This window comes from Chamaea fasciata, unplaced genomic scaffold, assembly GCF_029207755.1.
Source record: "Chamaea fasciata isolate MVZ Bird 193981 ecotype frontalis unplaced genomic scaffold, bChaFas1.0.hap1 SCAF_10, whole genome shotgun sequence".
NCBI classification, from domain to species: Eukaryota; Metazoa; Chordata; class Aves; order Passeriformes; family Sylviidae; genus Chamaea; species Chamaea fasciata.
This window is the reverse complement of record NW_027094095.1, coordinates 25,432,915-25,459,797: the sequence shown is the minus strand read 5'-3', so window position 1 is coordinate 25,459,797 and position 26,883 is coordinate 25,432,915. Positions and strand designations below refer to the sequence as shown.

The 26,883-nt window shown below is 42.0% G+C and overlaps 1 protein-coding gene across 1 annotated transcript in view; it reads left to right on the top strand.

The window, feature by feature from the left end:
• The window catches only part of AGBL4 (AGBL carboxypeptidase 4), an 882,078-nt gene that overhangs the window by 655,996 nt on the left and 199,199 nt on the right, over positions 1–26,883 (top strand). The window contains 1 exon segment of the mRNA XM_066192785.1: positions 21,402–21,491. Within this exon segment, the coding sequence (XP_066048882.1) occupies positions 21,402–21,491 (90 nt within the window).

The following is a 26,883-nucleotide window of genomic DNA, read 5'->3' as shown; positions in this document are numbered from 1 at the left end:
CTGCTTCTAGCAGTGTCATCTTCTTTAATTATTGCTATTTAATTATGTCTTAGCATTTGAACTCTCCTCATTAACCTTCATCAGACTGAGACACCTAGGATAATGCAATGGCAAAGCCAACATCTTGTGTAATTTTTTTTCCTCCCTCCACCCCCTTCCCAAATCTCTGGAATTCATTAATTGAATGTTAGAGCATCTGGGCCACTTGAGTATTCGAATCATGCAGGAACATGGGTAGTGTTAGCCTGCTATGGCTCAATAAACCTCTCATTCTCTTGTTCACGGTTCATTTGAATTTTGCAGAAAACTCTGGAAAAAAAATGATGAGGCATTCAAATAAAAATGGTGCAGATAATGGTAGGAGGAGATGAGGAACTCAGACAAATGTTTACCCCAAGTACTGTGTGTATGTGGCACTGTCATCCCTTTAATTGAAAAAGAGAATGGGCTTTAGAGCAGAAACCCACAAGCCAGGCTCTATTCCTGTGTGACCTTCAGCTGTCAGTGGAGCTGTCCTCTCTATCTGAAAGCAGGGTTTTTGTTTTATGCTGCTAAAGTAGCAGAGCCTAATTTCTCATTTGACAAGTGCTCTAAGATCCTGTGAGGAAAGGTATAATAAAAGTGCAAAATAAAACTATATGTGGCAGTATTACTCCTGATTCTAATGGATTTTAGTAGGATCTTTAATCCCTTTATCTACCATGAATAGATGCATTGTCTATAAAAGAAGCTTTAAGCTCTTTCACTTCACTTTGGTAACACCTTGGCAATGCAAATATGCCTTTGGAGTGTGTCTCATGATACTGGGAAATGAAAGTAGAGGAATAAAGCGTAATGACTGTGATGAGGGTTCTTTAATGTGGCTGCTAGACCTAAGCAAGGCTTCTGTAGTTTCTCTAGTTTCTCCCCATTTCTTTGCTCTCCACACCATAAAGACAAGGCTCTTGCTGCCTTTTCTCCCAACACAGAATATTCCCAGGTCCTAGCTTGGATTAGGCAGTCATGGAATATAGTTTGTGTCACACCTGACAGAAGTACATCTCAGAACTGAGGCTTTTCTCAGATCCCTCACCTGTAGAACTCCTGTGTGAAGCAGAAGCAGGATGAAACTTTCACACTGAGAATTGCCTGTGGTAAGTATGGATGTGCTTGTGACAGGAGAGGGCTGACCTTTATTTCACAGAGGGAGAAACGGGGAGAGACTAAACTATAGATTTGTCATCGCTAAGGATGAACATTTATCTGAGCTGCCCAGGCTGGAGGCTCCACACTCCCCTTGCAGGCAGGGCAAGAGGACTGGGAGCTCCAAGCTGTGCCTGGTCCCACCAGCACTTGCTGTGCTCTCTGGAGGTGCTTGACTCATTACTTAAATTCATAAAGCCAGGTAGGATGAATCCTGGTTGAAAGCCAAGGCACAGGAAGGCAGTTAGGTGCCTGATTCCTCCTTATCGTCTAAATCCTGTGGATTCAAAAAGGACAGAGCTTTTTGAATATCCTCCTGGATGTGTTTCTGCCTAATCTCTTCCCTGCAGCCTCAGTACTTCCTCTGCCAGGCTTTGCTCTCCTGTGCTTTCCCAGGGAGCCAGAAGAACTCTCCATTCCTCTGCCCGAGGCTACGATTGACCTTTTTTTATTTTTTTTTTTAATTTTTTTTTTCCCTGTGTAACATCCGTTGCTACTGCTGGCAAAGGAGTTCTCCCACCGGCTGGGCTCTGTGCAGCCTGGCTGCCGGGAGCGAGGTACAATCCCTGCCGCTGTCAGCGCAGCAAAGGGATTCAAGACTTCTATCTCTAGTGGGAGAGGAGATTTCTCCTTTGAGTTTAGGATCTGAGTGGCTGTGCCTGACCTAGATGTGGCTGGGGGTTGCTCAGTCAGGCAGTGAAACTTCGGGGAGGGAGTTTTGTTGTGCCTTGCAGTGGTCACATCGGGCTGTCACCGCTCAAGTTGAGTGTCACTGTGCTGGCACTCCAGCAGCTCATGTCTGCTGCAGGAGTAGCATCCCCACTGAGGCTGTCACTGCTTCCTTTTGGCTGCTTGTTATTTCTTGCTGAATTAAGTAACACTTTGGGTTTTCTAAGGGCTGGTTCTTCCTCTCCCAGCCCTTCATAGCTGGGAGTCTAGAATAGATGCTTATTTTTTTCCTCTCCTCTTTACTGTTTGCATTCTGCATTTGTTGAGCTTCAGTTACAGTCTGTCTCCATCCACAGAAAATCGAGTGAAACTTTCTCTCTAGAAACCTTTGACCTTGTCTCTTTATAGAGATCTTGGTTACCCCAAACAAGGTGTCCAAAACCAGGCTATTTCACTGCTTTCCTTTCGTTAAGAGCTTGATTTTTTTTTTTTTTTTTGCCCTTCATACAGAAGTAGTTTTCTTTACTCATCTTGTCCTTTTTTACCTCTTTCCTTGTCTGAAACTGAAGCGGAAAAGAGGGGTGGAAGAGCCATAAACAGTGCAGAGAAAATGACAGACTGCTCTGTGTCACTGACTCTGCAGAACAGGTCACCAGGCAGAGACATCAGCCTCTTATTGCCTATGCTCAGTGTTTCATATTTTTTATTTGTCTTTACTCATATGTATCTGATGTAGAGACATGCATATTTTTGACAATGACCAGCCAAATAAGTCCACGTTTGTCAAAGAGAAAATGAGATAATCATCATGTGGCCTGGTATTACTGGGAGGGCAGATTAGATTTGCTCAAAAAAGGTGGCATTTTATGGTTACTTTTATGCTCTGTAAATACAGGAAAAGACAGATTGAAGAGATTACTTGACAAAAAATTCCATTTCAAGTCATTGGGGAAGCAGGTAACCTTCAGATCTGAGCTTTGCATAAGAATGCAGTGGAAGAGGGAGGATTTCTATTAACAGTGCCAGCTTCTTTAAAAAAAAAAAAAAAAAAAAGAAACAACACTGCCTGCTGCTCTCCATCAACCTTTTCTCCCTGCTTGTTTTCTCCTTTCCACCCACCTTGTCCCCTGGCAGTGGCATTAGAGATGAGCCAGTGACTCGAGGCCATTCCTTAGCTGAGGCAAGTAGTCATTCCTAGTTCCAGTGTCTCCAGCGGAGGAGGAACAATTTACGCTGGCTGAAGGATGGTCCCTCGTGGCTTCAGCCTTGCCCAGAAGGCTTTTTTTTTTTTTTTTTATCAGGAGTGCTGGGATTTCTGTTTGGTTTTCTGGGGTGACAGAGGTTGCTTGAGAAGTTTGCACCAGTGTCCAAAGTTTGAGGCTGCTCACGATGGGGGTAGCCACGCCTTTCAGAATTGCTCTGAATCAAAATTGGGTAAAATGGTTCAGGGAGACAGGCTGGCTTCTGACTGAAAACATGGATGGATGTTTTAAAATAAACAAACAAACTAGATGGACCTTTGTATTATCCAGACCATGTGCTATCAAGTCAGGTTTTTATTCTCCTGTTTATGCTTAGATTGTGGAAGAAAGGAACTAATCTTCCCCTTTTGTGATAGCCTTTGAGGCAGGACTGCGGTTTTATGCAGGGCATAACCCAGTGCACCTCCTGTTTCCTTAGCAAGGAAACAACACAGCCACTGTAAAAAATGCTTTAATAATATTGATTGCTTTCATGCAAAACCAAAAAGGAGCTTTTTGCACAATAACTATTTGCAAACTTTTGAGTAGAAATGGGAACTTCTGGATGCTTGTTAATCCAAGCATCAACACTGTGTCTGCTCTTGAGCTGTGCACGCACATGGGACTATTTCAAGAGCAATAAATGAAATCAGAGTGTAGTCCATCATGCTACCCAAAATGAAAAATAAATGGAGCCAATTAGAGTAAAATAGTGGTGTGTTAGGCTCAGATGTGTAGCTATATAAATATCCACCAAACAATATGTTTATTTTAATACAGATGCAAGGATGATCTTTGACCACTGTTTTAATTAGGTTTAAATGAAAATTAATTTTATGTTCCATCTGTGACTCTGGTGCCCTTACTTTTCCAGCTACTTCAGGTGATTACCCATATTCCCGTATTTGTCATATTTGACTTTTAATCCCTGTGAAATGAAGCATGGGGTCCTTTGGCACAGATCACAGATCACCTGATGCAGGAAGCTATGTGAAATCCCAGCTTTGCCTTTCCTTTGGTAGTCACAGAAACTCCAAGCAGTGAAATACTCATCGCTGTACTGGCTGAGCACACGGGGGAATTATGGATCTATTGAGGTCAATGGCACAATTATCTTTTTGTCCACAATTTCGTGCCTGGGGGAAAAACTACTTACCTGAAAGGGCTGAGGATGCTGAATAGACAGCATGGGCAGGTAAACCTGGGAAAGGGAGCTGGGAGATTTAGCAGGCTCTGGTTTGGGCTGCAGGTCTGGTGAAACCTACAGCAACCCCCTCCAGTGGTTATGAGGAAATCAGCGTTTCATCACAGACCTTCAGACTCTCTTTCCATTGAGGTTGTGTCACTTCAGAAGCAGGAGATGACCCTTTTTTTTTGTTTGTGGTGGTGTCTGGGTACTCTGTTATCTGCACCTCCTTGCAGAAACAACCTCTCTGCAGAACTGGCTGTCCAAATATCAGATAAGTAGGCGATCTCATGAGAAGTCAGGTATTTATATCTGCTCTACCCTCTTCTGCTGTCACAGAACTTTTTCATATAACTCCTTGGCCCACCTGTTGTTGTAGTAGATGACTTGTAAGGTTAGCATTGCTGTAAGTCAGTGATTGACTTGGTTCCTAATTTTAAAAAGCCTTTTTTTCTCCTTTTTTTTTTTTTTTTTTTTTTTTTTTTTTTTTTTTTTTTAGATTGGGGAAATTTAACTTGTGCAGGCTCTGCACACAAATAGAACAACTGCTGTTGAGCTTGTCAGCCTTGGCAGTGTCCTGTTGAGAGGCCTCCTGGTGTCAAGTGCACTTGCCTTCTCAATATGAAAAGGAATTTATATTTGTAATGAATATTCATACAAGAAAGACATGGGTGATCTGCAGATAAAACAAAGGTTTTTAGCCTCACAAGAGCAGTACTGTGAGAATTAGTATGGAGGGAATTTTAAATGGCAAAACTCAGCCTATCCCAGCACAGGAGCCAATGGGTGCAATTCTGCCCAAATTGATGGAGTGGCTTTCATTTACCCCAACAGTGAATTTGTTGCCTAAACAGCCAGACCTAATACTTTTTGACATGAACAGATGAGAGGATCAGTCTATTAATGCAGAAGATTTAGTAGCTATTTGGTGAATTTTTTCCCATCTTTGACATTTCGGAATGGAGCTTAATGATGCAGCAGTTCAGCACAAACAACCTGACTGCATGGGGACATTTCCTCTTTTTCTGCTGCCTTTTCCAGGCTTGGCGTTCTCAGTGTGCGTGACTTGGGACAGTAGGGTCCCTTTTCAAGTGCACCTACAGGCTTTGCCACAGCTGTTAAGCTTCCTTTGTGAAGCAGGAGTTCTACAAGGGCACAGGTTAGTCAGTTTTTCAGAGCTCAAAATAATCCTGTTTCCCTGGTTCCTTAGAAGATGTTGTGTTTAAAAAAAAATAAAATTAAAAAAAATACACACTTTAATAGAAATACTTTTCCTTCATTAAATTAAATCTCTAAAGCCCAATAGCATTTTCAGTGCTTATATGAAAATGCCAGTGGGGATTTGAGATTAAAAGCGGTATTTTTGTACAAGTCAATGAAGATCTCAATAGGAAAGAACACTCTTCAAATATAAATTCCTCCAGTATCGAGAAAGACAGATTTTCTACTTAGGTCCTTGATAATACTTTTCCCAACCTTGTTATGAAACTCTGTTTTCACATATCTGATATAAGGCTGTTACACATTAGCTCTCCATTTAATGAAATCTTATTAATAGTGCCTTTTTTATTATAGAGATATGCCAAGCTACTCAGATTTAATTCATGTTTAACAGTAAACATGAGGTGCTGTGACCCATTTATATGCAGCTCAGGTTCTCTCTTTCTATCAAAAAAAAAAAGATTGAATGGCATATTAAAGATGGAACTAAAATATATCTACTATTGATTTATATTGGAATAATCTTGGATGTATGTTGCCATGAAAGGCAACTTACATATGTGACCCACACCTAGAGGAGTAGGAAAGGAATACAACAAAAAAATTCCCAGGAAAGGTTTGTTGGTGGTTTATTTTGGGATTTTTTTCTCCCTCTTCTGATGTCTTCTATCCATTCAAGAAAAAAAAATACCACCCTAAAAACCTGAGATCTGCATTTTTGTAGATAAAATACTGCATGATCAAGGTGCAGATTTTGGGAAAGCATTTTCCAGATTGTTTTACAGAGAAGAGAAGAAACAGCCGTAATTTGGCTTTAGTAATAAATGCAAAGAGATGTAAAGGTTTTGTTTGATTCAAAGATCTCAAAGCAATGTACAAAACCAGATAATCATTACTAGTGCTTTCAAAGCAGAGGAAAATAAAGTAAGAGTTGTGAAAACAGACATCCAAAAAAAGTTGGGTGGGTATATGCAGTCTGTATACCGATTTTCTTCATAGGATGGTCTGGGTTGGAAGAGACCTTAAAGATCATCTCATTCCTGCCCCCTGCCATGGGCAAGGACACCTTCTACTGTCCCAGGCTGCTCAGAGCCCTGTCCAACCTGGCCTTGAACACTTCCAGGGATGGGACATCCACAGCTTCTCTGGGCAGCCTGTGCCTCACCACCCTCAGTTTGGAAGGTTCCTGATCTGCTGCTTCAAATAGCCATCAGTTTTTCAATAATCTGTGTTCCCAGAAAAAGCCCAGCATAAGGGTTTAAATGCCCCAGTTGACTCAAGGCAGTCAAGTAAAGTGTGCTCAAGGACAGTCCTTGGATTCTGTCCCTGTTTTCAATTCACATCTGTCAGCCCTGGGAAGGTCCTCTCACTCTGGCCTCCCTCCTGAAGTTACGCGGACAAGTCAGGAGAGAGCTGGGATAGGGAAACAGTATTTTAACACACCCCCTGTAATTTTAGGTTTTCCACACTGTGTTCTAAATTTGAGCCTTGGGAGAATCCCAGTGTCCAGACTTTGGGGATGGGAAGAGGTGCTTATATATTAATGCAGAAGCTACTTTTCTTTGTTGCCTAAATCAGTATTCACTGGATTAGCTGTTGGGCAAGAGCAATCAGGATCCTGTAATCTTCTATTCAGGGTGTCAGTGTGGAAGGAGGGGAAAACAGAATTCTGGTTCATGTGCTATTTAATGCTATATACCTTAAAAAGTGAAAGAATTCTCCAGTCTAATGTTTTTAGGATACTCCTGGAAGTGCAAATTTGGTTTTAGAAGTCTTCTAAAGGAAGGGGTTTTTCCTGGAGACTTTCCTAATGCTGGGCAGATCTTCTTAGCCTATAAGTGTTGAAAACTTGGAGATTGTTGCCACTATTTTTTTACCTCTGTGATTTTTGTGGTGCTCTTCTCTTAGGTGCAATTTGGAAATATCTATTAAAACTAGCAGGAGAGGCAGATGTATATGGATTTCTGGGAGACTTGGCTGAAGGAAGAACTCTGGTTGCCTATGGATACTGACATCTCCTGAACTAGGTGACAGCTGAATGCAGTTTTTGAAGATCTAAACTATGGACTTAAATGGGATTTAGGCTACTTTAGTGGCTAAATCTGTTTGCGGATTTATTCCTGAATGTCTTTTGAAAGGTTACTCATCAGTTCAGTGGAAGAGCAACAGAAAGAACACAGGATTTTTGACTTCTCTCCTCATATTCAGACAGTGCTACATTATGTGTTTGATAGAGGACAATGACCTTCAGAAAGTTTTCCATCATTTTAGACGCTTTCTCAAAACTAGGACACTGGTCTGGTCTCAGTCCTGACAACTTCTGAAAAGCCTCTCCAGGGTTCAGTCCTAAATATCATCATTGTGGATATGTCTGGTTTGAAAGCTTAAATTCTGCAATGATGAGAAAAATCTGCTTGAATTTAATGGCATGGAAGCTCACTTTTTCCTTTCTGTGCCTTGGAAATGTGCACGGCTACATTAAACCAACACTCTGGAAACAAAAGCCCTCAAATCCACTCTGGCTTTTGCATGTGCTCTGTATGGTAATAACTGTGGCTAATGGGAAGATAGCTTCCACAATTATTATAATCAATAGATTGGGAATGCAAAGATAAAGCAAATTAGGACTAATCTGTTCTCTGTTTCTTCTAAATCAGTTCATAAACCAAGAAGACGGTGCGAGTGCTGACTTAGCTTTTCATTCAAATCGAGCTTTTGTGTCACATACTCCTAAGGACAGCAGGGTTACATCTTATTTTCCACTTGTCTGGAGTATCCCTATCAATTTTTCTTCCATCCGAAAAAGCTCCAAATCTCTCAAATATGGAGAACAGTATGGTTGGGTAACACATGGCTTTCATCAGAGGTCTGGGTAAGAGCAGGGAGTGTCCCCCCAGCCTGGTGGGGCTGGGGGTGTGTGGGGAGTTGGGGTACAGATGTTCTGCTGGTGGTTGTGCCAACCACTCAGTGGTTTGTGCTGGATGAGGTGGTTAACCCATATTGCTTCAAGGATTCATCACTTGAATGGGCTTGAAATCGCTTTTCTCTTACTGACAAAGTGCTGCCTGAAACAATACCTTTTCTATAGCCTGAGGGATATTTGGGAAGAATTACCAAATCCTGTACAACTGGGGGACACTTAGCACAAACTGGGATGTGTCATGTTGTATTCAGTGATTTTCAGCTCCATGAGGAACCCCAAGGTTGACTGTTGGCTCTGAAGCCTACCTTTGATAAAGGGAAGTACTGCTGGATTCCAGCTCAGCTGAAGGTCATTAGCATTCTCCTGCTGTATTACATGCAGATTTTCTTGGCTCACAAGAATAGCATTACATGGAGTATGCATCCTGTATCAGCAAAAGAAATGCATGCATGCAGAGATATAGCCAGGGTTTACAGGCTTATTAGAAGACTTATAAACAGTCCTCTCCTCCACCTCCTCTGTCCTCATTTCCCACTGACATTCCCCCTGGCTGTGTTTTCCCTTCTTCACCCTTATTTACTTTCAACAGATTGGGGTGAAAAGGTTTGTTTTTTTACTTTAAATAACTTAAAATCAGCAGTGGAGTCTTTGATCTATCACCACGCTGTATTGGCTGACCCTTGGGTGCACAGAGAGTGTTGGGAGTAAATATAAATTCAGTTATGTATCCTTGGCTCAGGAATTCAAAAGCCAGGTGGCAGAATTCCTTATAGTGAGGGGATGTGGATGCAGTCCTCCCTCAAAGAGGAAGGGCTGAGCAGCCAAAACTGCATTAAATTATGTAGGCATGCATGTTGAGATTCTCCCTATACTTGTTCAGGAATTTTTCTATCATACAGAATATGTAAATGGAGCCCTGTTAGCACCAGAGTGATATGGGATAATGCACAGGATGGGGGAGTTGGGGAACTTAGAAAAATGGATTAATCTTTTCCACTCCCCCTTTAATTAGTCTTTTTTTTTTTTCCTATTTAAATCAGGATGGGAGTGGGGGTGGGGAAACAGCGCTGCTTCTGCAGATGTGGCAAGATGCCTGCAGAGGAAAAGACACCTTTGGAAAAGATGAGAGAAGTGCAGTTCAGCTGTAGGCCTGGGGACGTGGTGATAGAAAAGCAGGCTCAGGGGTGGCAGCAGCTGGCTACCAGCAGCCTGCACTATAGGAGACCCTGAGTGCTCTGGTCCTGCTGAAGCTGGGGGCATGGCAAGGAAGCCTCTGTGATTCTGGAGGCGTTTTCACTGCCATCATTGCTCCTTTATGTGGAAAAGCTGTTGCAGGCTCAAACCACCTTCGATGCTGCCCTTCTGTCATTCCAAAATGCATCAAGGGAACAGAAATCAAGAGGAAGAAGCTTAGAGGTGCCTTGCTGAATACCAGAGTGTTCTGAGAACAGTGATAAGGCAACTGCAGGCAGTCCTGTATGATCCAGGGTCATCTTCTTCCATGAATCTTTTCCTTCGGAGTGGTGTTCAAACTACATTAGGAAGGTAATAAGATGCACAGGTGCTGTGATGGTTGACGTGGTCTGAAATGCCAGTGGACTCAATGAGGCAGGAAGACACTGGTTGCCAGGGAAGGTACTGATGTGTCATGAAGTGATTTTCCTGTTTTGCCATTTTCGTAGGTGTTGCAGGGCCTGTGCAGCACATGCAGCTGGCACCTTTGATGGTCTGGATGGATAAACAAGCCCCAACTGAACTGCAAGTGGCAAAGTCCTAGGCTTTCTTTTGGCACTGAGTAGCTCCTCAAGTTCAAGCTACTTAATTAAAGAGTAGTCAACAACGTGTCAATGATGATGGAAGCAAGAAATGACACCTTCTCAGGCATCCCTCTGTGATGTCAACTGCTGTCTGAAAATAATTTTTGCTTCTTAATGTTTTTTTTTTTTTTTGCTAAATGTGCCCATTGTGCACACTGACTCGCACTTTTTATTAATGAGAAATGTAAGGCTTTAAAAAAACAATTGCACTGTAGCCTCATTACTATGAAGAATCCATTACGTGGAAGCCATTTGTCAAAGACAACTGTTTAGTTGCTGTAATTTACATATTTATCAAGTTTGATTGGAATGTAATGACTTTGACTTTCTTCTTTTTTTTTTTTTAACCTTTCTAACCCTCTTTCCATGAAAAGGGTGTTTTGGTTTGTTTTATGGGAAAGGGAAAAACATAATTCAATTTACATCGACCATCAAATATTCTTATTAATGTTTTGAATAATTGGAATTTTTTTCCTACATTAGAAATGAGTTGTATTTCCATGGTTTTATGTGGAAACTAATGTGGGGGTCTTACTAATCCATAAAGTTTTTCTGTTTCTACCAAGGGATCTAGCTGGAAAATAGACAGCACAAGTCTCTAAATAAGATAATGAGTGTCAAGATAGGCAGTCAGTATTGGATCTCCATAATTCTTGTACTTGAAGGCTGAGAGTGGATGGGTTTCCTGTACAATCACATGATTTATTTTGCATCTGATGCTGGGGATGTTTTGACACAGCCCCAACTAGAAGTATTAATTCCCTTGGCCACAGGCTAGTAGCCAGGAGGCTGCCGAGGACACTGGTCCACACAAGCCTCTTACACTCCACTGAGCTGCTATAAGGCAGAGGTGATGAGAAGTTGCTCCAGCAGCTGATACTGGGAGTTGTTAAAGTTAAGAAATGTGGCACTGCTTGTTTGCAGCTGGTCCTGAGTGAAGAAATCTCTTCCCTGAGCTGTGGAAAAGGCTACAAGATATGATTTGGTGGCTGCAAAAATGACAGGTGAAGAGCAGGATGCCAGCTCTCCTCTGAGCTCTGGAACATGAGAATTGAACAGATCTGTGGTTTGCCTGTGTGTAGAAGTTCATCTGGAGGGGTCAGTCAGTTCCTCTCGAGTAGTCTATGATCCAAGTAAAAGCTAGAACAATGCATAAGAAATTAATTTTAAAAATATATAAACACCAAGGGAAGAAGCAAGTGACAAATAGAATTAATTTCAGTAAAAGAAACTGCTGGCTGAATACCAAGAAAAATACCCTCAGGTTGAGAGAAAGGAATAATTTTCTACAGAAATTGGGTGCTGACCGCATAAGGATGGTCTAGATGAGCTAAAAGGTCCTTCCCAGATCAACTGTGAAAGGGAATGCAGATATTTCAGTGCCTAACTTTGAGAGCTAGTGAATATCAAGCAGCAGGTGGCCAGCCACAAGTATAACCTACGTGACAAAAAATGATCTGCTACAGAAGCTGTGGCATGCAGTTCGTCAGCCCCGTTTCTGTCCTCTGCTGCTTCACAGCATCTCCCACTTGACATTCCTATCTTTGACGTGTCCCATCCTTTAAATAAATGATGACTGAGAGTGATCCCCTTGAGCTTCAACTTGGAGCGTGTTTTTATTAATTTATTTCTCGCTGTGCTGGATTTCTCCCCCTCCACTTTTAAAGGCTCCTTTGACTTTAATTAAAATTCTCCATAGGCTTATTGCCTTGAGAGAGAGAGTGTGAGTGTGTATAAATTGGTTTTAACAGTTTGCTGACTAGATAGGTTTTTACAAAGCTCTCACAGCCTTCCAGTGTGTGCCTAGTGCAGGCAACAAAATGTGTTTTCCCTTATGCCCCGTGCTGTATTGATTGACTGCGCCTCTGGAATTTATTGCTAACTAATGATGGGACAAAAAGGACAATTAGGATCGGTGGACACTTTCGTGCACATGAAGTTAATGTGGTGCTTACAGGGAGCTTTGAGAAGGATCACGTCTGAGAGAGGAGCTGTTCTCAGTTTGTTACAAGGCAGGGGATTGAGGCAGCAGGTTGGACGGGGAAGGAGAAGGTTTTATGTGTCCAGGTGGAATTTAAAAATCTTTGCGATAATTGTTTTTGCATCTGAGGGGAAAATGTCATAAGCAGCATCTGAATAAGAATGGCAGCTTGCTTAATTGTTGGCCCTTAACAGAGTGAAACTTGCCCTGCCTCCAGGCAGGCATCTCACCGCTTTCTTTTGAAGGAAAGGACAAGGCTGTGGCAGGACATTCTCCTGCCAGACTCTGGGACTTATGATGTAGGTCCAATATCCTCAGTGCACTTCTGTCTGAGGTCATGTCTGTGACACTTGCTGGTGCTGGAGTCATTGCCAGCGAATGGAGTGCACACATCCAAGCAAAACTGATTTAGGGCTGTTGACTCCTCCCAAGCCACAGGCTCCCTGACATCATGTCCCTGTGATTAAAATCTGACAAGAGCCAATGAACAAAAGCAGGGGGCTGTGAAAAGGGGACCTTTTCCACCCCATCTTTGCCATCCTGCTTACGCGAAGAACAGTTTTCTCACCCTGATTTGAAACCAATGTCTAACATTACACTAAAGAAGGATTTGCTCCTGGCTGCCTTAGGAGTGTGTGTACTTCAGCCCTGAGGGTAGTCTGCATCCCCCACCTTGCTGAAGTATTTAAGAATTTGATTTTGGTGTGTAAGACTCTCTACTGAGCATCTTAATTTTTGGTGCTGCGTGTTTGGGGCCGAATTTGGATTTCAGGCAAGCAGTGAATGTGAAAAGAGAAACAATTCACTAGTGTCTGTTTCTTGCCTGTGGGCTCCAGCCTCTCTCCAAACAGAATGCTTCCCAGAGAGGTCAGTGTCACGTTCTGAGGAGCATGGCTCTTCATGAATCTCATTTCAGCAGGTTGCTTTTTATTGACCGCTAGCTCAGCTCCTGAAGAGATCACAGTCATAGTTCAGTAAAGGCCAAAACCCCTTGCAGAACACCCTGCACATCTTGCTTGGAATCACTGCTTTCAAGGTTGTGTACACTGAAGGTTTTATTCTTTCTAACCCTGCCAGTCCTTGTCCTTCTGCCCAAGGAGGGTCTGATGCAACACATAAATCTGGAAAATAATCATCCCCTGTGTCCTGTAATTGATCATGTCCCCACTTCTTTTCAGTGGGTGTTTAGGAAGAATAAGAGAGAGAAGGGTTCATGTTGTTCAGGTCAATGTCAAAAAGGTGGAACACAGGAGATTAATCGGTGACAGTGTTGGTTGTGTTGCTTCACTGCTCCCTCAGATTTGAGACTTTAGCCCAGCAGGCTGAAGCTTTGGTTGTTTTCAGGTTTTTACCTGAGAGAGAGACCTGAGTAGGTCTCCAGCTTTATCCACTATTTCCTGCCACTCCAATTTTCCTTTTTTCCTACTTCTCCTCCTGTTATACTTTTTGCCTGTTTCTTAAGTGAATAATATGAGACCTACCCCAGTGAATGGAGGTTTTCTCGTTACTGCCTCCTAGAAACATCTTTCCTGATTTTTGCATGTTGTGTTGCAGCTTGTTCCTTCCCTATTTTTTCATCTCTTGGCCTTGAGAAGATAGAGGTGCTGGACTCACAGATTCTGGAGTTGCATCTCATGGCAGCTATAAATGTCATTTTGAGCGCTGCCTTCCTTGGAAAAATCCACGATGAGCACAAGGATGTGACTGTGCATCTCAAACAAACTAGAAGAGTTTTGAGAATAGCTGGGCTGGGACTCTCAATTCTGTTCTGAAGTGCACATGGTTTTGCTCAGTTTTTATACGGGTAACTCTGAGCACTAAAGTCAATCACAGGCAAAGCCACAGGAAAACTGGAAAAAAAACAAACCAAAATGGATCAAAGGTGTCCTGACTGCTCCTGTAACTGCTGGACTACTCTGTGAGGGAGTGGTAATTCCTTCTTTTCTACCTTGGCTGAAATTCTGACATGAATTATTCTCTTATCATTAAGTCCATGCGTACTTATGGGACACAAGCATAGCCGTAGCCCTCTCCACTGGAGAGAGTTGATAGAGAATTGCATTTTAACAGGTCCTACCATCATCTTTTGAATCCCTGGATTTTAAAGACAGACTGAGAAAGTACCCATGTAATGTAGTATTTCAGGAGGAAATGTCTTGCATCTGAATATTTTAGCTCTATCCCTTTGTAAAAAGTGAAGGCTAGTGGGATGATGAGAATTCTAGAGGGATGATAGCTCTGAACAGAGAGAGCAAGAAAGACACCAGTTAATATTGATTCCTTCCCAAAGGATGAGGTCTGCTTCCTCTGGGGCAGCAGGCAGCTCCTGAGTGTTTCCATCTCTTCACTGATGAGGGGTTGTGGAGCTCAGTTAAGAAAACCCTGTGGAATGGCTGAAGATCATGGTTGCTGTCACTGGTGGTGACTGGAGAAGTGCTGCTGCATATGTAAGATACTGCATTTCTACCAGATGTAAGATTTTTAGAGAGAGATAAATAGGATGTGCTTTGGTTTACTCAGTTTGTTATTTATTGTCGACCATTTCAAGGAAAAAAAAAAAAAAGTGAGTACTGTAGATCAGAGTTCATGTATTCAAATACAGATGGGTGAGTTCTGAGTCAATGGTGTTTAAGGAGATGGCATTGAAACACACTGAAGTAAAATGAAGACTTGAGCAAATCGTGTCTAGAATGTTTTCTTCTTGGTGTTTTTTTTTTTCTTTTCCCTGCAGGTAAATTTTACTTTCTTGTTCTATATCATCTGAAGGACACATGCATTTTCTGGGATTTTGGGAATGATTTCTGGGGTTCTGGGATTAGACATCAAATTTAACAAGATGATGTATAGCTTTGAGGAGACACATTTGATGTACCACTTAGCCTTCCCATAATTTACTGTGTGCCTCCGGTCTCTGGAGGGCAAGGGGTTGATCTACACTCCTTCCTGACTTTATAAATAGCAAAGCAGAAGAGGGAAAAAGAAAGGCTGGGGACCAGCCTGCTAAACTGTTATGATATGACAGTGATGCAGGTAGGTGACATTAAATGCTACTGTCTGCATCCTTAATTGCGAGTTGTCATCACCTTGGCCGTTCGAGGACGAATAATGTGCTGTTCATATTCCAGATTTCTATTCTCATTCATAGGACTGTATGTTCTGACAGTCAAATGCATATGTATAATTTAAAAACAAAACCTCAGTTTTTTAGGAGTGGGGTTTTTTTTTAGTGGAGATGAGGAGGGAGGAAAGATGTGAGTGCACCTTGACTGGTTTTGCGTGAAGTTAATTTTCCTGCCTCGAAAGCATGGTGAGCCGCCAGCACCAGAAAGCCCAAATGGAAAAATGGTTGCTTACAAGATGTAATGAAGATTAGAAACAAGCAAATGGGGCTGGGAGGTAAGGGGGCTCTTGCTCTGTAGTCATTTGCCATTTCTGATTTTGCAAATAGCTCTGCAGTGTTGTTCAATCTGTGCTCCAGCATAATTTTACCAGGAGATATTTCTGGCCTTTTGCTTCACAGTCAGATTCCCTTTGCTGGGCTATTAAGTTGAAAATGCAGTCAAGTATTAACATCAAAACTGTTTATGTAACCTCCCACTACATGGAACCCCTCCAAAACACCCTGCAACCGAGCAAGGGAAGGGGAAGGAGAGGATGAAAACCAAGAGCTGGGCAGAAATAGTGCCTGCTCTGGGATGTAAATAGGCCAATTCCTTTCAATAAAGAGAAGTTAGGCTGTTGATACACGCCTGTCTACTTAAACTGTCAGCAAAGTTCACTCAGCTGTATTCCAGCAGGGCTCCAGGCCGTTAGGGATGCACAAGGCATTGTTACAGAGGGCTGAAAGGGAAGAGGAGGGAGGAACAAAGGCATCTCCAGAAGGAACATCACTACACTTTCAGGTTCCTGGTGGCACTGACAAGTGTTGATAACTCTGTCAGCATCTGCCTGCAGAACACTGAGTCCCACTTTCCTACCTGTCCCTATTTGTCCCAATAGGATGTTCACACATGGCAAAAGTCTAAAGGTTCCTTTTTCCCATTTTCTGCTGAAATATATTTAATTTGCTTGGAACAAGAGCAAACCCAAATCCCAGAGCCTCTGAATAAGGGGGAGTTATGGAGAGGGAATACAATTAATGTCTTAATCCTGTGTCACCCTTTCTTTGAGACACTGTGCTACATTAAATTGATTTTGCAAATGAAAGCTAAAAGCTAAGCAAAAGCCACCAATCTATTTTGCCTAAAGATGATTTTAGTGCTCTTTATGTTCTCCTAAATGACAAACCAATTTGTTACCTGCCTACATAAACATTTGCCTATATTAGCCCCAGAAATGTTTTATTTTTATTAGCCCAAACTTTATCTTTTTATGAAGACACAGGGGCCCAATAAAATTAGTGTGCAAATATAATACCCAATTTGCATTTTTCCATGGTCAGCAGAAAAGCTGAGTAAAATCAATTTGATATTAGGTCAGCATATACATCAATAAAGCATACGCTCACACAGGACCATTGTAATGGTTCCTGTAATTTCTATGCTGCCAGAGTAAAGAGATTAAATAATATTAAATGCTCCAAAATAGCTTTGCTTTTAAGAGGAATGTAAAAAGAAAGAGAGACTTTGGCATAAAATGGGCAATAAAGGATAATAGTTGCACAATCTCGAACTTTAAAACATTGTGACAATGATCTCAGAGGCAGGCTTCCTGCAAAATGGCCCCAATTCAGCACAGCTCTCATGTCAAAATTATAGTTAAGCACATTTTTGAGCACGATACAAGTCCGTCAAACAAATCATGTACTTAAGCACCTGACAGAGTCAAGGACAGAGCCTGAATGAAAATCCAAAACTTGGAAGGTTTTGGATGCCTTTTCAAGCATTACATGCAGGACCATTGCTGAGTAGAGGCTTTGCTGGAAAAAACCTGGGCAGGACAGACTGAAGGTGATGGGAGTCTGTGAGCAGTGAGAGACCTTCCATGGCTTTTGCATGGGAGACAAAGTACTGCTGCCTCCCATTTTGGTTAAAACTGCATAGCAATAGGTGTCTGACTTCCAAAACCTGTAGTCCAGTCTTTGCTCATCACTCTGTGGTACAAATGGCATCATTTTGACCTTCTGTCCCACTTAGCTTCTTTGTACTGCTCAAGCCAACTATAAGAAGGCAAAAAAGAAAATCTGACCTCACCAAGTCCAGTGGGATTGGGCAGTGACCAAAAATGCTGTTCCTTTGCACTCCTGCATTGCTGGGATGCACGCTTTTACCCAAAATGACATTTGTGACCAGAAGGAGCAAAAATAAATGGGATTAGGTGCTGATCTGGTCTCTTAGGAAAAACCAGAGTACAGTAAATGCTGCTTGGATTTGATTTGCTAAAGCAGGTTAATGTGGTGGAGACGAGGCACTTGGGGCAGCACCGACACCAGCGTTCGCTTCCGACACAGATGTTCCAGCTGTGTTGGACACAAACGAGCCGAGGTAGCACGGAGGAGTGAAATGCAATGGAGTTGTTTTGATTTCCTCTGTGGAGTCTTTGACTTGCAGTGTTTTGAATAAAAAACGCTGGCAACAGCCCACATCGTTCTGCAAAGTACCTGAGACAGGATGACAATTTGGAGTTCATTTGCAATGGATAACATTCCATTAAAATGTATGTGGGTATTTAAATTGAATCATTATTTGGCCATATGTTTTCAGGATGATGGATTCCCATGGATTAGACCCTTCTGGTATTCCAGAGATTACAGGATTTTTCTAGTACCTTTCTCAACTTTCAAGTCCTCTGCAAAGGAGTGATATTCACCCCCACGTCCTCCTGATGGGCACCAGCCTAAAGGCTTTCTGGGCCAGACTTCTAGGGTCAGACCTCTCATCCTTAGTGCTAATTTGTGAACTTGAATCATTAGCTACCTCATGGTCGCAAGATCTAAAGAAACCACAAATCTGCAGTCTGATTCTGGTCTGACAAGGTAGCAGAAAAGATCCTGTGTGTTGAGGAGTGATGTTCTGCCTCAGTTCTGTTATAGTACTTCATCTTGGTGGTGCAAATGGAATTGCATAAATTTAATATTTCTGCATGAAATTTCTAGATACTTACCATTAAGCTGCTATATACAAATACTGTCATTTTCATGTTTTTATAGTAGCATAAAAATTGAATGAAAATGGCTAAGTGAATTTCCTGCCTTCCTGTGATGGTTTAGAATTTGATCTGACTCTCTTTGTAAGAAGAAAACGTTTTCTGTGCGACCCTGCTTTAGTTGCAGTAGCATAATAAGCAACCAGGAGTGGAAATTGCTGTTTCCTGGGTGAGAGCTGAGGGAGTGCTGCCAGTGGGGTTGTTTTAAGTGATTGGATTGAACATGCCAAAGCTTTAGAGGGGAAGGAACATGGGTTGAGGGCCAAATGGCACAAGTGATATTCAGAGTGAGAGATCTGAGCTGCTTGCTTGCAGCTCATTGAGTCTCTTTTCAGTATGAAATTTGCATGGTGTTTATCACTACTGTGGTTGCTGGAGAGCCAGAATAGATGTTGAGGTTAGTGCTGATTGTTCTGAATAACATCTCAGATATTCACAGCTTTGCTCGGGGACATTCTCCTCTGAGGAGGGGCAGGATGGCAGTGGGTGAGTAGCAGGACACCAGGGTGTAACACACGCTGACAGATTGTTTAGGTCTCAGTCACAAGCCAAGGTAAATATTATCCACGATGATGACAGTGGTAGCCTTCAAAGGGAGGAGAAAATGTTCATTTCAATCCTCAAGATACTTTCCAGAACAGAAAATGGAAAAGGAACCATTCCAGACATTTTTTTTCCTTTCTTTCCAAGAAAACCTGTTTTTGTCAAAGAGTTTTGTTTCTAGGATTCACTGCTACGGTGTTCAGAAGGGTAAAAGTGGTACCACAACAGATTTCTCTGCATTTCCTCAAGTCTCAAAGCTGTGGCTAAATGGAGTGTGCCTTTCTGTCATTTTGCTTAAGTGCTTTTGGCATCTACTAAGCAAAGCTATACACTTCTAATCTTCTTAATTTTGATTGATCTTTTCAATCCTGAAGTAGAAAATAGGATGTAATTCTAATGTAACATTTAAATTAAAAAATGAAATGGTGTTTTGGAGTTGTTTAGTGGGTTAACCTTGGTTAGTAGCCAGATGCCCACACAGCTGCTCCCTCTTATCCAGGACAGGGGGAGAAAATAAAAAGGAAAGCCTCATGGTCAAGAGAAAGACAGGGACATCATTTACAAATTGCCATAGTGGGCAAAGCAGACTTGACTTGTGGGGATTTTAATTTATTGCCAATTAAAATAGATTTGCATAGTGAAAATTATTGAATATAATAATGATTCTAATAAGTGTTATGAAGCATAAATAACAACAATTTAGTAATAGAGAACAAACAAAGCCAAAGCCCCCAAACACCCCAAACCACTCCTCTGTCCAAAAGATTCCTAACCAGTGCTGTTCCAAAGAGTGGCACTCGTGTTGCTGAGCATCACATCTGTGCTGAGCCACAGTCCCTGTAATGCAATGCAGGTTTTCCAAGAGGGGAGGAAAACTCATTTCCTCTTGCAAAAGTGATCCCAGCCTTCTCCTTTTGTTCTTTAAAGTTGGTTTGCTGATTTATCTCCTTCCTCCCACACTACTTAATGTTAATGCAAATGGTGTGGGATGGTCATCGACTTCTAGCTGATGAGGTTGTGGTCCTTTTTGCTGCCTCCCCCTTTTCTTCTGCCAAGAGAATTGACTCCACCAGCTGCTGGGTTTGGTAGAGACTTTCTTTCTTATATTTTTTTTGCCTCTGGGGTTCAAAAACATCAGAGAGTGGTGAGGCTGGCGTAAGAAAGAACAAATGAATGGCTGAGTTATGGGGACAGCAACAGCAGGACTTTGAGATGCTACGGAAATAAAAGAAGAAACCTGCTGCAATTGTCTCCTGAGGACAGAAGAAATGTATTGATTATTCCCATGGCTCTGTAAGGTGTGATTTGCCATGGGGAAAATGGAGCACTTCCAAGAATTTGGGAAATTTAAAAAAAAATAAAATTAACTAAGGTATGGTATTGAGGACTCTCACACATCTTTGAAAATAAAAGTCTGACTTTGAAGATGCGTGCAATACACCTACCTAATTAAAAAAAAAAGAAAAAGCTCAGATTTAGTTTCCAGTCTGTAAACTTTTTACTTCAAAACAAAGATTTAAACTGTCTTTAGCAATTGGAGCCTGCTGTGTTTAGCAGTACCCCTGCTGTGTGTGTTCAGGTTGAGATAAGACATCTAACGGAGATCCTGACCTCTTGTAGTCTTTAAAATTCCCAGAACCCGTTTTGAAAGAGCATAATTTTCATTTGCTGTTTATTAAATGCAGTCACAGCACAAACAAAGAAAGGATTCTGGTTGACCCATGTAGTTTATGGCTGAAGCAGGTGGCCAAGGTGGTGTGGTTTCAAAACTGAGGGATTAACCCATGTTAAATTCAGCATAGTTGGGATCTAAATCTACCTTCCACCTATCTGTAATTTGAAGGGGAAATGGCACATTTTCATGCCCTCACTGGAGAGGATTCCTGGATTTAATCTTGGTCTCATTTCTATACTTCTTTTTTTTTTTTTTTTTTTTTAAAACTTTTCTTTCAGTTAGGGCAGATGCAGACCCAAACACTTAACAGATTTTAAAAAAATTAACCTCTAAATCCTCCAGAGCAAAGTCTACTAAATATAATTTGTAGCACTTTGCCATTGCCTGGCACTGTTAAGGCTTGTACCAAGTGTAATGCAGGGTGCAATTGGCTTTACCTCGACTGGAGCCCCGCTGCTGTTCCTGTGGCCCAGGGGGACATTTATCACCAGTGAAAGCCCAATTACACTGCAGTTAAACTCGCTGCAGTAAATCTTGGGGGTTTAAGAAGAGACCTAAATTTGTTGTTGCAGGTTTGGCTGCATGTCATTAGTCTTGCAGTCCTTGTGCAGTCTGGGAAGGAGACCTGGTTTAATTTCCCAAACTCTTAGAAATGCTGCCTCTTTGGTTAGGGTTTGTGGTGGTTTATAATGTGTGACCAATTTTAATAAAAGGACGTGTTTCAAAAATTAACAGTTGTTTGCTTCTACAGCTAGGGCACAGTTTAATAATCTTAATTTCTCTTTTTTCCCCTCTCTCCCCTGCCCCTTTCTGCTGCAGCAAACCTGCGTCCAGGGGCGGAACAGAAAGTGGTGTTCATCACCGCCCGGGTCCATCCTGGGGAAACACCCTCCTCCTTTGTCTGCCAAGGTGAGTGTCTGCACCAAGGTGGCAGATCCAGTGGGATCTGATTTCCTGCTGATGCATGTGTGTGTGTGGATAGCTTTGGCCCTGAAAGGGGACCTGACAGATTTTTCCACAGTTTTTTTTTTTTTATCACTGGAATCTCTCCTTCAATACCCAGCTGCTTGTCTTCCTTTAGGCCGTAAGGATAGACTGTCTCCAAGTCTTGTGAATATTTGCTGAAGGTGGTCAGAAATGGACAGAATTGGGCTCTGAAGCTATTTGGGGAAGAATGAGACAGTCACACTCATATGCAATATATTTGTGTAAAGGTCCTTTTCTTAGAGCTTTCCCAGCCCATTTTTCTGGGGTTTATTCTGTTAACTGCTTATTTTTTTCTTGCTGTGTACTATCTCCAGCTTCTTTTCCATCACAAAGCAGTGACCCTAGCTCTCCAGTTGAATTCTAAGAGGCCTCTCTTTGTCTGAAGCTGCTGCTCTGAGGAACACAGCTCCCAGTGGCTGACAGCTGTTTCCTGCACAAAGCACTCCTGCTAAAAATAGAAAGCAAATTGCCCAGCTTGTATTTATAAAGAGTTGTAAATCTCAGGCTTGTGGGTACAAATAAATAAATAACCCTGGCACGCCTTCATATAACTTCATTGTATAGGCCTGAAATATTGTACTTTACGCATGTGACTGTCTGCAGCAGTGAAGTGTTGATGGTGTAAATCAAAGTAGCTCCCCTGGAGCCAGGGCAATTTGGTAATTCACTGCAGCAGCTTGGACCTGGCCCTGCTGAGCCGATGAGCTGCATCAATCAGGCATATGCAGAGTTTATTCCTCTGTCTGCTCGTGATGCTGCAGACTCCATTACCATTGGCCCTGCTGGCACCCAAAGACCTCAGTGGGGAGGGTCTGGCACACGTTCTTGGTCTTCTCTGCATGCTCCTCGTCCTGCCAAGGTGCTGTGTCTGGCATCTCTCTGAGGCAAAAGGTCAGCAGCTGCCCCTTCTGCTGCCCCAGCCCTGTGGGCTTGCTGGACACTCTCCTTGCTGGCCTGGGGTAGCAAAGGTAAAACCCTTCCTCTAATAAAACGATGCTTCAGACTGAGAGCAGGAAAACTCAGCGAGTTTCCCACCTCCTGCCGTGCCACAGTCAATGCAGGGCATTATAGCACACATGATGTTTGTTAATGAATATGGATTTTTAATTGGCTGCTTTGATTCTGTTTGTGGCTGCTGGCATAGCCCTGTGAAATGAAAGCTGAGGCATGCTGCTGAGGTGGTGCTTTGTAAATGATGTTATTTTATTTTGATAATGGAGGGTTTATTCAAAAGGGAAATAATCAGAAAAAAAAAAAAAGGATGTGTAAAAGCGGGTGGCATGCTCAGCCTGATGAAACAGCTAGATAGAAGTCATGCTCTGATTGTCTCACAGAAACTTTTTGCTTTGTAAGAAAATAAGCAAAAAAACAAACAAAGAAAACCCAAACAAACAAACAAAAGGAGGAGATATAAGAAAAATAACAAGGAGGTATCAAGGTGTCAGTTTTGGAGAAGCACATGAGAAACTTGCTGTGGCTGCAGTTATAGCTCATGCTTGACTCCTTTGGGAGCGCCTGGATCCACAGGCACTGGGCTCTGCCCTGAGCCCTGCCCCGTGCAGTCAGAGCTGCCTCATGTGCAGAATTAGCATCCAGACAAGTAGAAATGTCAAATATTTCAAGGCCATTGCAGCATTGTTTCTAGCGCTGCCAAATGTGAAAATGGGTGCTTGCTCCATCTTTGGAAACTTCTGTGTGGGAGGATCAAAAGAAGGGATAAAAAAGATTCCTCTGGCAGTCAAGTTGAGGGCACACGTAGGAATTTTATTTCTGGAGTCTCAGGAAGATTTTTTTGGCATAGTTAGGTGTTGCAGATTTTATATCCAGATGCCAGCTCAGTGCATATGGAACATGTCAGGATTATTTTTTTCTTGGTGGAGAGATTTCTTCTTGAATGTTTGATGATGCTCACCACCTGGAGTATTAAGATCTGGAAACTGATCCCAAACATTCCCCAGGAGCAAGCAGCATCTCATGGGTGGAAGACCAGAACTGTGACTGCCCAAGCTTGGAGAATCAGTCCATAGGGGAATAGAGAATGAGCTAAAAGCTTTGTATTTTTTGTTTTTCATTTTTTCCCATTGATCTTCATTTTTATTCAGTTCAGTCACTGTCGTCTTTAAAGCCTGAAGATAATGTCTGATTCCTTAGTCATTTTTCTACCTGTCTTGGAGCTGGCCAGTTCCCTTCCTGCCCTCTCTGGTCTGCTCCCTGCTGAGGGATTTTCAGCTGTATACTCCAAACAGGAGCTTCCTGGGGCCTGACACAAGCTACCTATTACAGCCCCTGTTTTTTTGGTGGGTTTTTTTGGGGTTTTTTTGGGGTTTTTTTTAATAGCCAAAGTCCCTGAGAAGCAAGTTTTCTAGCTTTAATACATCAGGAGATGCTTGTGGCCGTCTTTTGATCCTTTGCCTCCACTTTACCCACGTATTAGGAATCTACACAAGGATTTTGTGTTCCTGGGGCGAGGAGGGGAAAGCTTGTCATCTCTCTGTTCAAAATTGTTTCTCTGTCATTCTTCTTCATATTCTACTATGAAGAATCAATCCAGTGAAAACTAAGTTTTGTATACAAATGCCCTTCATTCCCACAAATGTGCAAGTATTTTAAACTTGGAGACACATTTCTGTCACCTTCCAACTGTGGAGTGCTTGCAGCAGTAGCCAGAGCTCCTTGGAATCATCAGGCACCTCATCCAGAAGTTACAAACAAATGCTGTAATATTTCACACATGGTGCAGCTGCCGAGCTGCAGTTCAGTTCCTTAAAAGGCAGACAAAACCCTGAAGGGCCTCTTCCTATAAAGATGGATTAAGGACCTTTAGTTTCTGTTTTGGTCTTTTAAGAGTTAGTACAGTGGTTAGCCTTTTTAGGAAGTTTTCCTGGTGGTTCTGAACTGCTTGGGGTGGAGCTCAGGGCTGGAAATGGAGACCCAGACATCAGAGAGTATATTCAGAATATTCACATATTCTTTTCACATCCAAAGGTAGGGTGGTGTTCTCCTCCTCAGATGGTGATGGCTGGCATGAGCACTGATGTTTGTACCACTTTTAGGGATGAATAAGTAGGAGTAGGGTCCAGGATTAAGAGGATTTGTTTTCACTTTGCTCTTATAGACCATTTTCTAACCAACTGGAATCACTGCTGCTCCTGAAGGGCCTTTGTAGCGAGCACAAAGAAGTGCAAATTCATCTTACAGCCTGAACTCATCTCTCTTGGGCTGCTCAGATTTCTGGGGGATTTTTCTGAAGTTGTGGGTTTAGATTTTTTTCCTTTCTTAGATATTTTTCATCATTTTTCTCCCCCGTGGTATTTTCATTTAAGAAAATGTGTTTTCTCTTCCATATTTTACTTTACATACTAAACCAACTCTTAGAGATGTCAGGTAACAGTGTGCACTAATGTGTATAAAATCTGTGCAAGCCCCTACCCTCTAAACACTGGCCATAAGGCAGCTTTCAGAAGGCTTGGATTTGATCCAAAATCTGGAAATATGGGTATTTTAACTCTCAGTATTCTCAGAGTTTTATTTTCTTTCCTGTGTTTGCTAGATTTTATTTTCTTTGTGGGAGAAAAGCAACCGTCTCTCACCATTCACATAGGCGGAAAGTTGTAGGAGACACGCCTACATTTAAGTTTATCCTGTAAGCTCTGACTCTTGCCAGCAGTCAGTAATTCCAAGGTTAACCATGTCTAGATGTACCAAGACATGTATTTTACTCATTGATTTAGCACATTCCATTAGTAGGATGTCATTTGTTGACTTGCCAGCTTGGCACCCACTGTGCCATCGAAATGCTGAAATGAAAATTTGTACCCTAAGCCTTCAATAGGGTTTTCCAGGCTGGGATGCCAGAATAGAAAGTCCAGTGCAATACAGGAGGGAGAGGAAGCCCACAGCTGGGCTTGAAGTTGTTGAGCATCTTGGGCTCAGTGTCATTTGACCTGGAGCTGACCTTGAATCTTATGGACTGAAAAGGGAACAGCCATTAAAAAGAAAATATAAGAAAAAAACAGACACCTGGGATTCTTTTCCATAAGAAATGGAGCAAAAACTACTTTTCAATCAATCTTTTTTTTTTCTTTTATGGCTGCTTAAATGAATGCTCCCTCTTGCTTCACCCTAAATCAGATATGAAAGGAAGAAACAGATTACACCGGGCAAGATCCCTTGATTTTTCTGTTTTCATTCTTTGTCTGTATTTTTAGCCTTCACCCTCTTGCCAGCAGAGGGCAGGGAAAAAAAAAAAATCTGAAAACTTGTACAAATTTTGATTCTAAATTTAAAGAATGGAATAGCAGGCAACAGACTGCCCAAAAACAAGTCTCCCAGCAGCTGTCTCTCCAGTTCTGATGTTGCTCTATAACTCTCTGGGCTAGTGGCTAATTGAACTTGCTCTCTATTGTCACCAGGATGCTCCAGGTGCTATGGAGGATTTAAGTCCTGGACAGATTCCAAAGTGGCCTCTTAAAACTGTTTTCTAGTTTATTTTGTGGAGGCAGTGCCTTCAAATTCTTTGAATTTGATCCTACAGGAAACCTGAAGGAGTTAGTAGGAGAGTGAAGTTGCTAAAATAGAATAAATGTGACTTGGGTGGGGGTTTTTTTGTTGTCTTCTGGGGTTTGTTTATTTTGTTTTGTTATTTGTTCGGGATTTGTGTTTTTTATTTCTTGGGGGAAACACAGTCCTAAGTGTGAGAAGGGTCCTTTTGAAGCCTGCTTCTTGTACTTGGAATTTTACCCAAACCCTGCCTTTTCTTACGAAGAAAGAGGAGAGAGGAGGAATATACTGTCAGGGCTAAAAGCTGCTTTTCTGTTTCTTTCATTAAGCATAAATCTTTTGAGCATTAGGACGTAAGGGATAGTAACTGAAGGCCAGGAGATGTTTTACATGCAAGTGTAAATTCAGCCTTTACATGTGAAAAGAACCATTCTGAAGTGGCAGGGGTGGTGACCTTGCTTAGCTGTCTCCAGAGTATAAATTTCTCCTAAGGGAAAGTGAATTCGGTGGCAATTGGTATAAGATGATTTTGGTAACAGCAGCTGTACTAGAGGGAAAAGCACTGCACCTAGAAATTCCTGTGGTGGTAATGATTGGGTCCTCAGAAGCTTGGGGACATCATCTGCCAGATTTCCTATCAGACTGAATGTGCATCTGAATAAATGCATGGCTTGCATCTCACTTTATCTGTTTTACTCTTCTGTCTAGCAAGCCAATTCATCTTCATTTCCAAGCTATGTTTCCTACCAGAGGAGGAAACAAAATACGATTCCATAGGGAATAGGAATCCTATAAATGCATGTTTGTTATATTA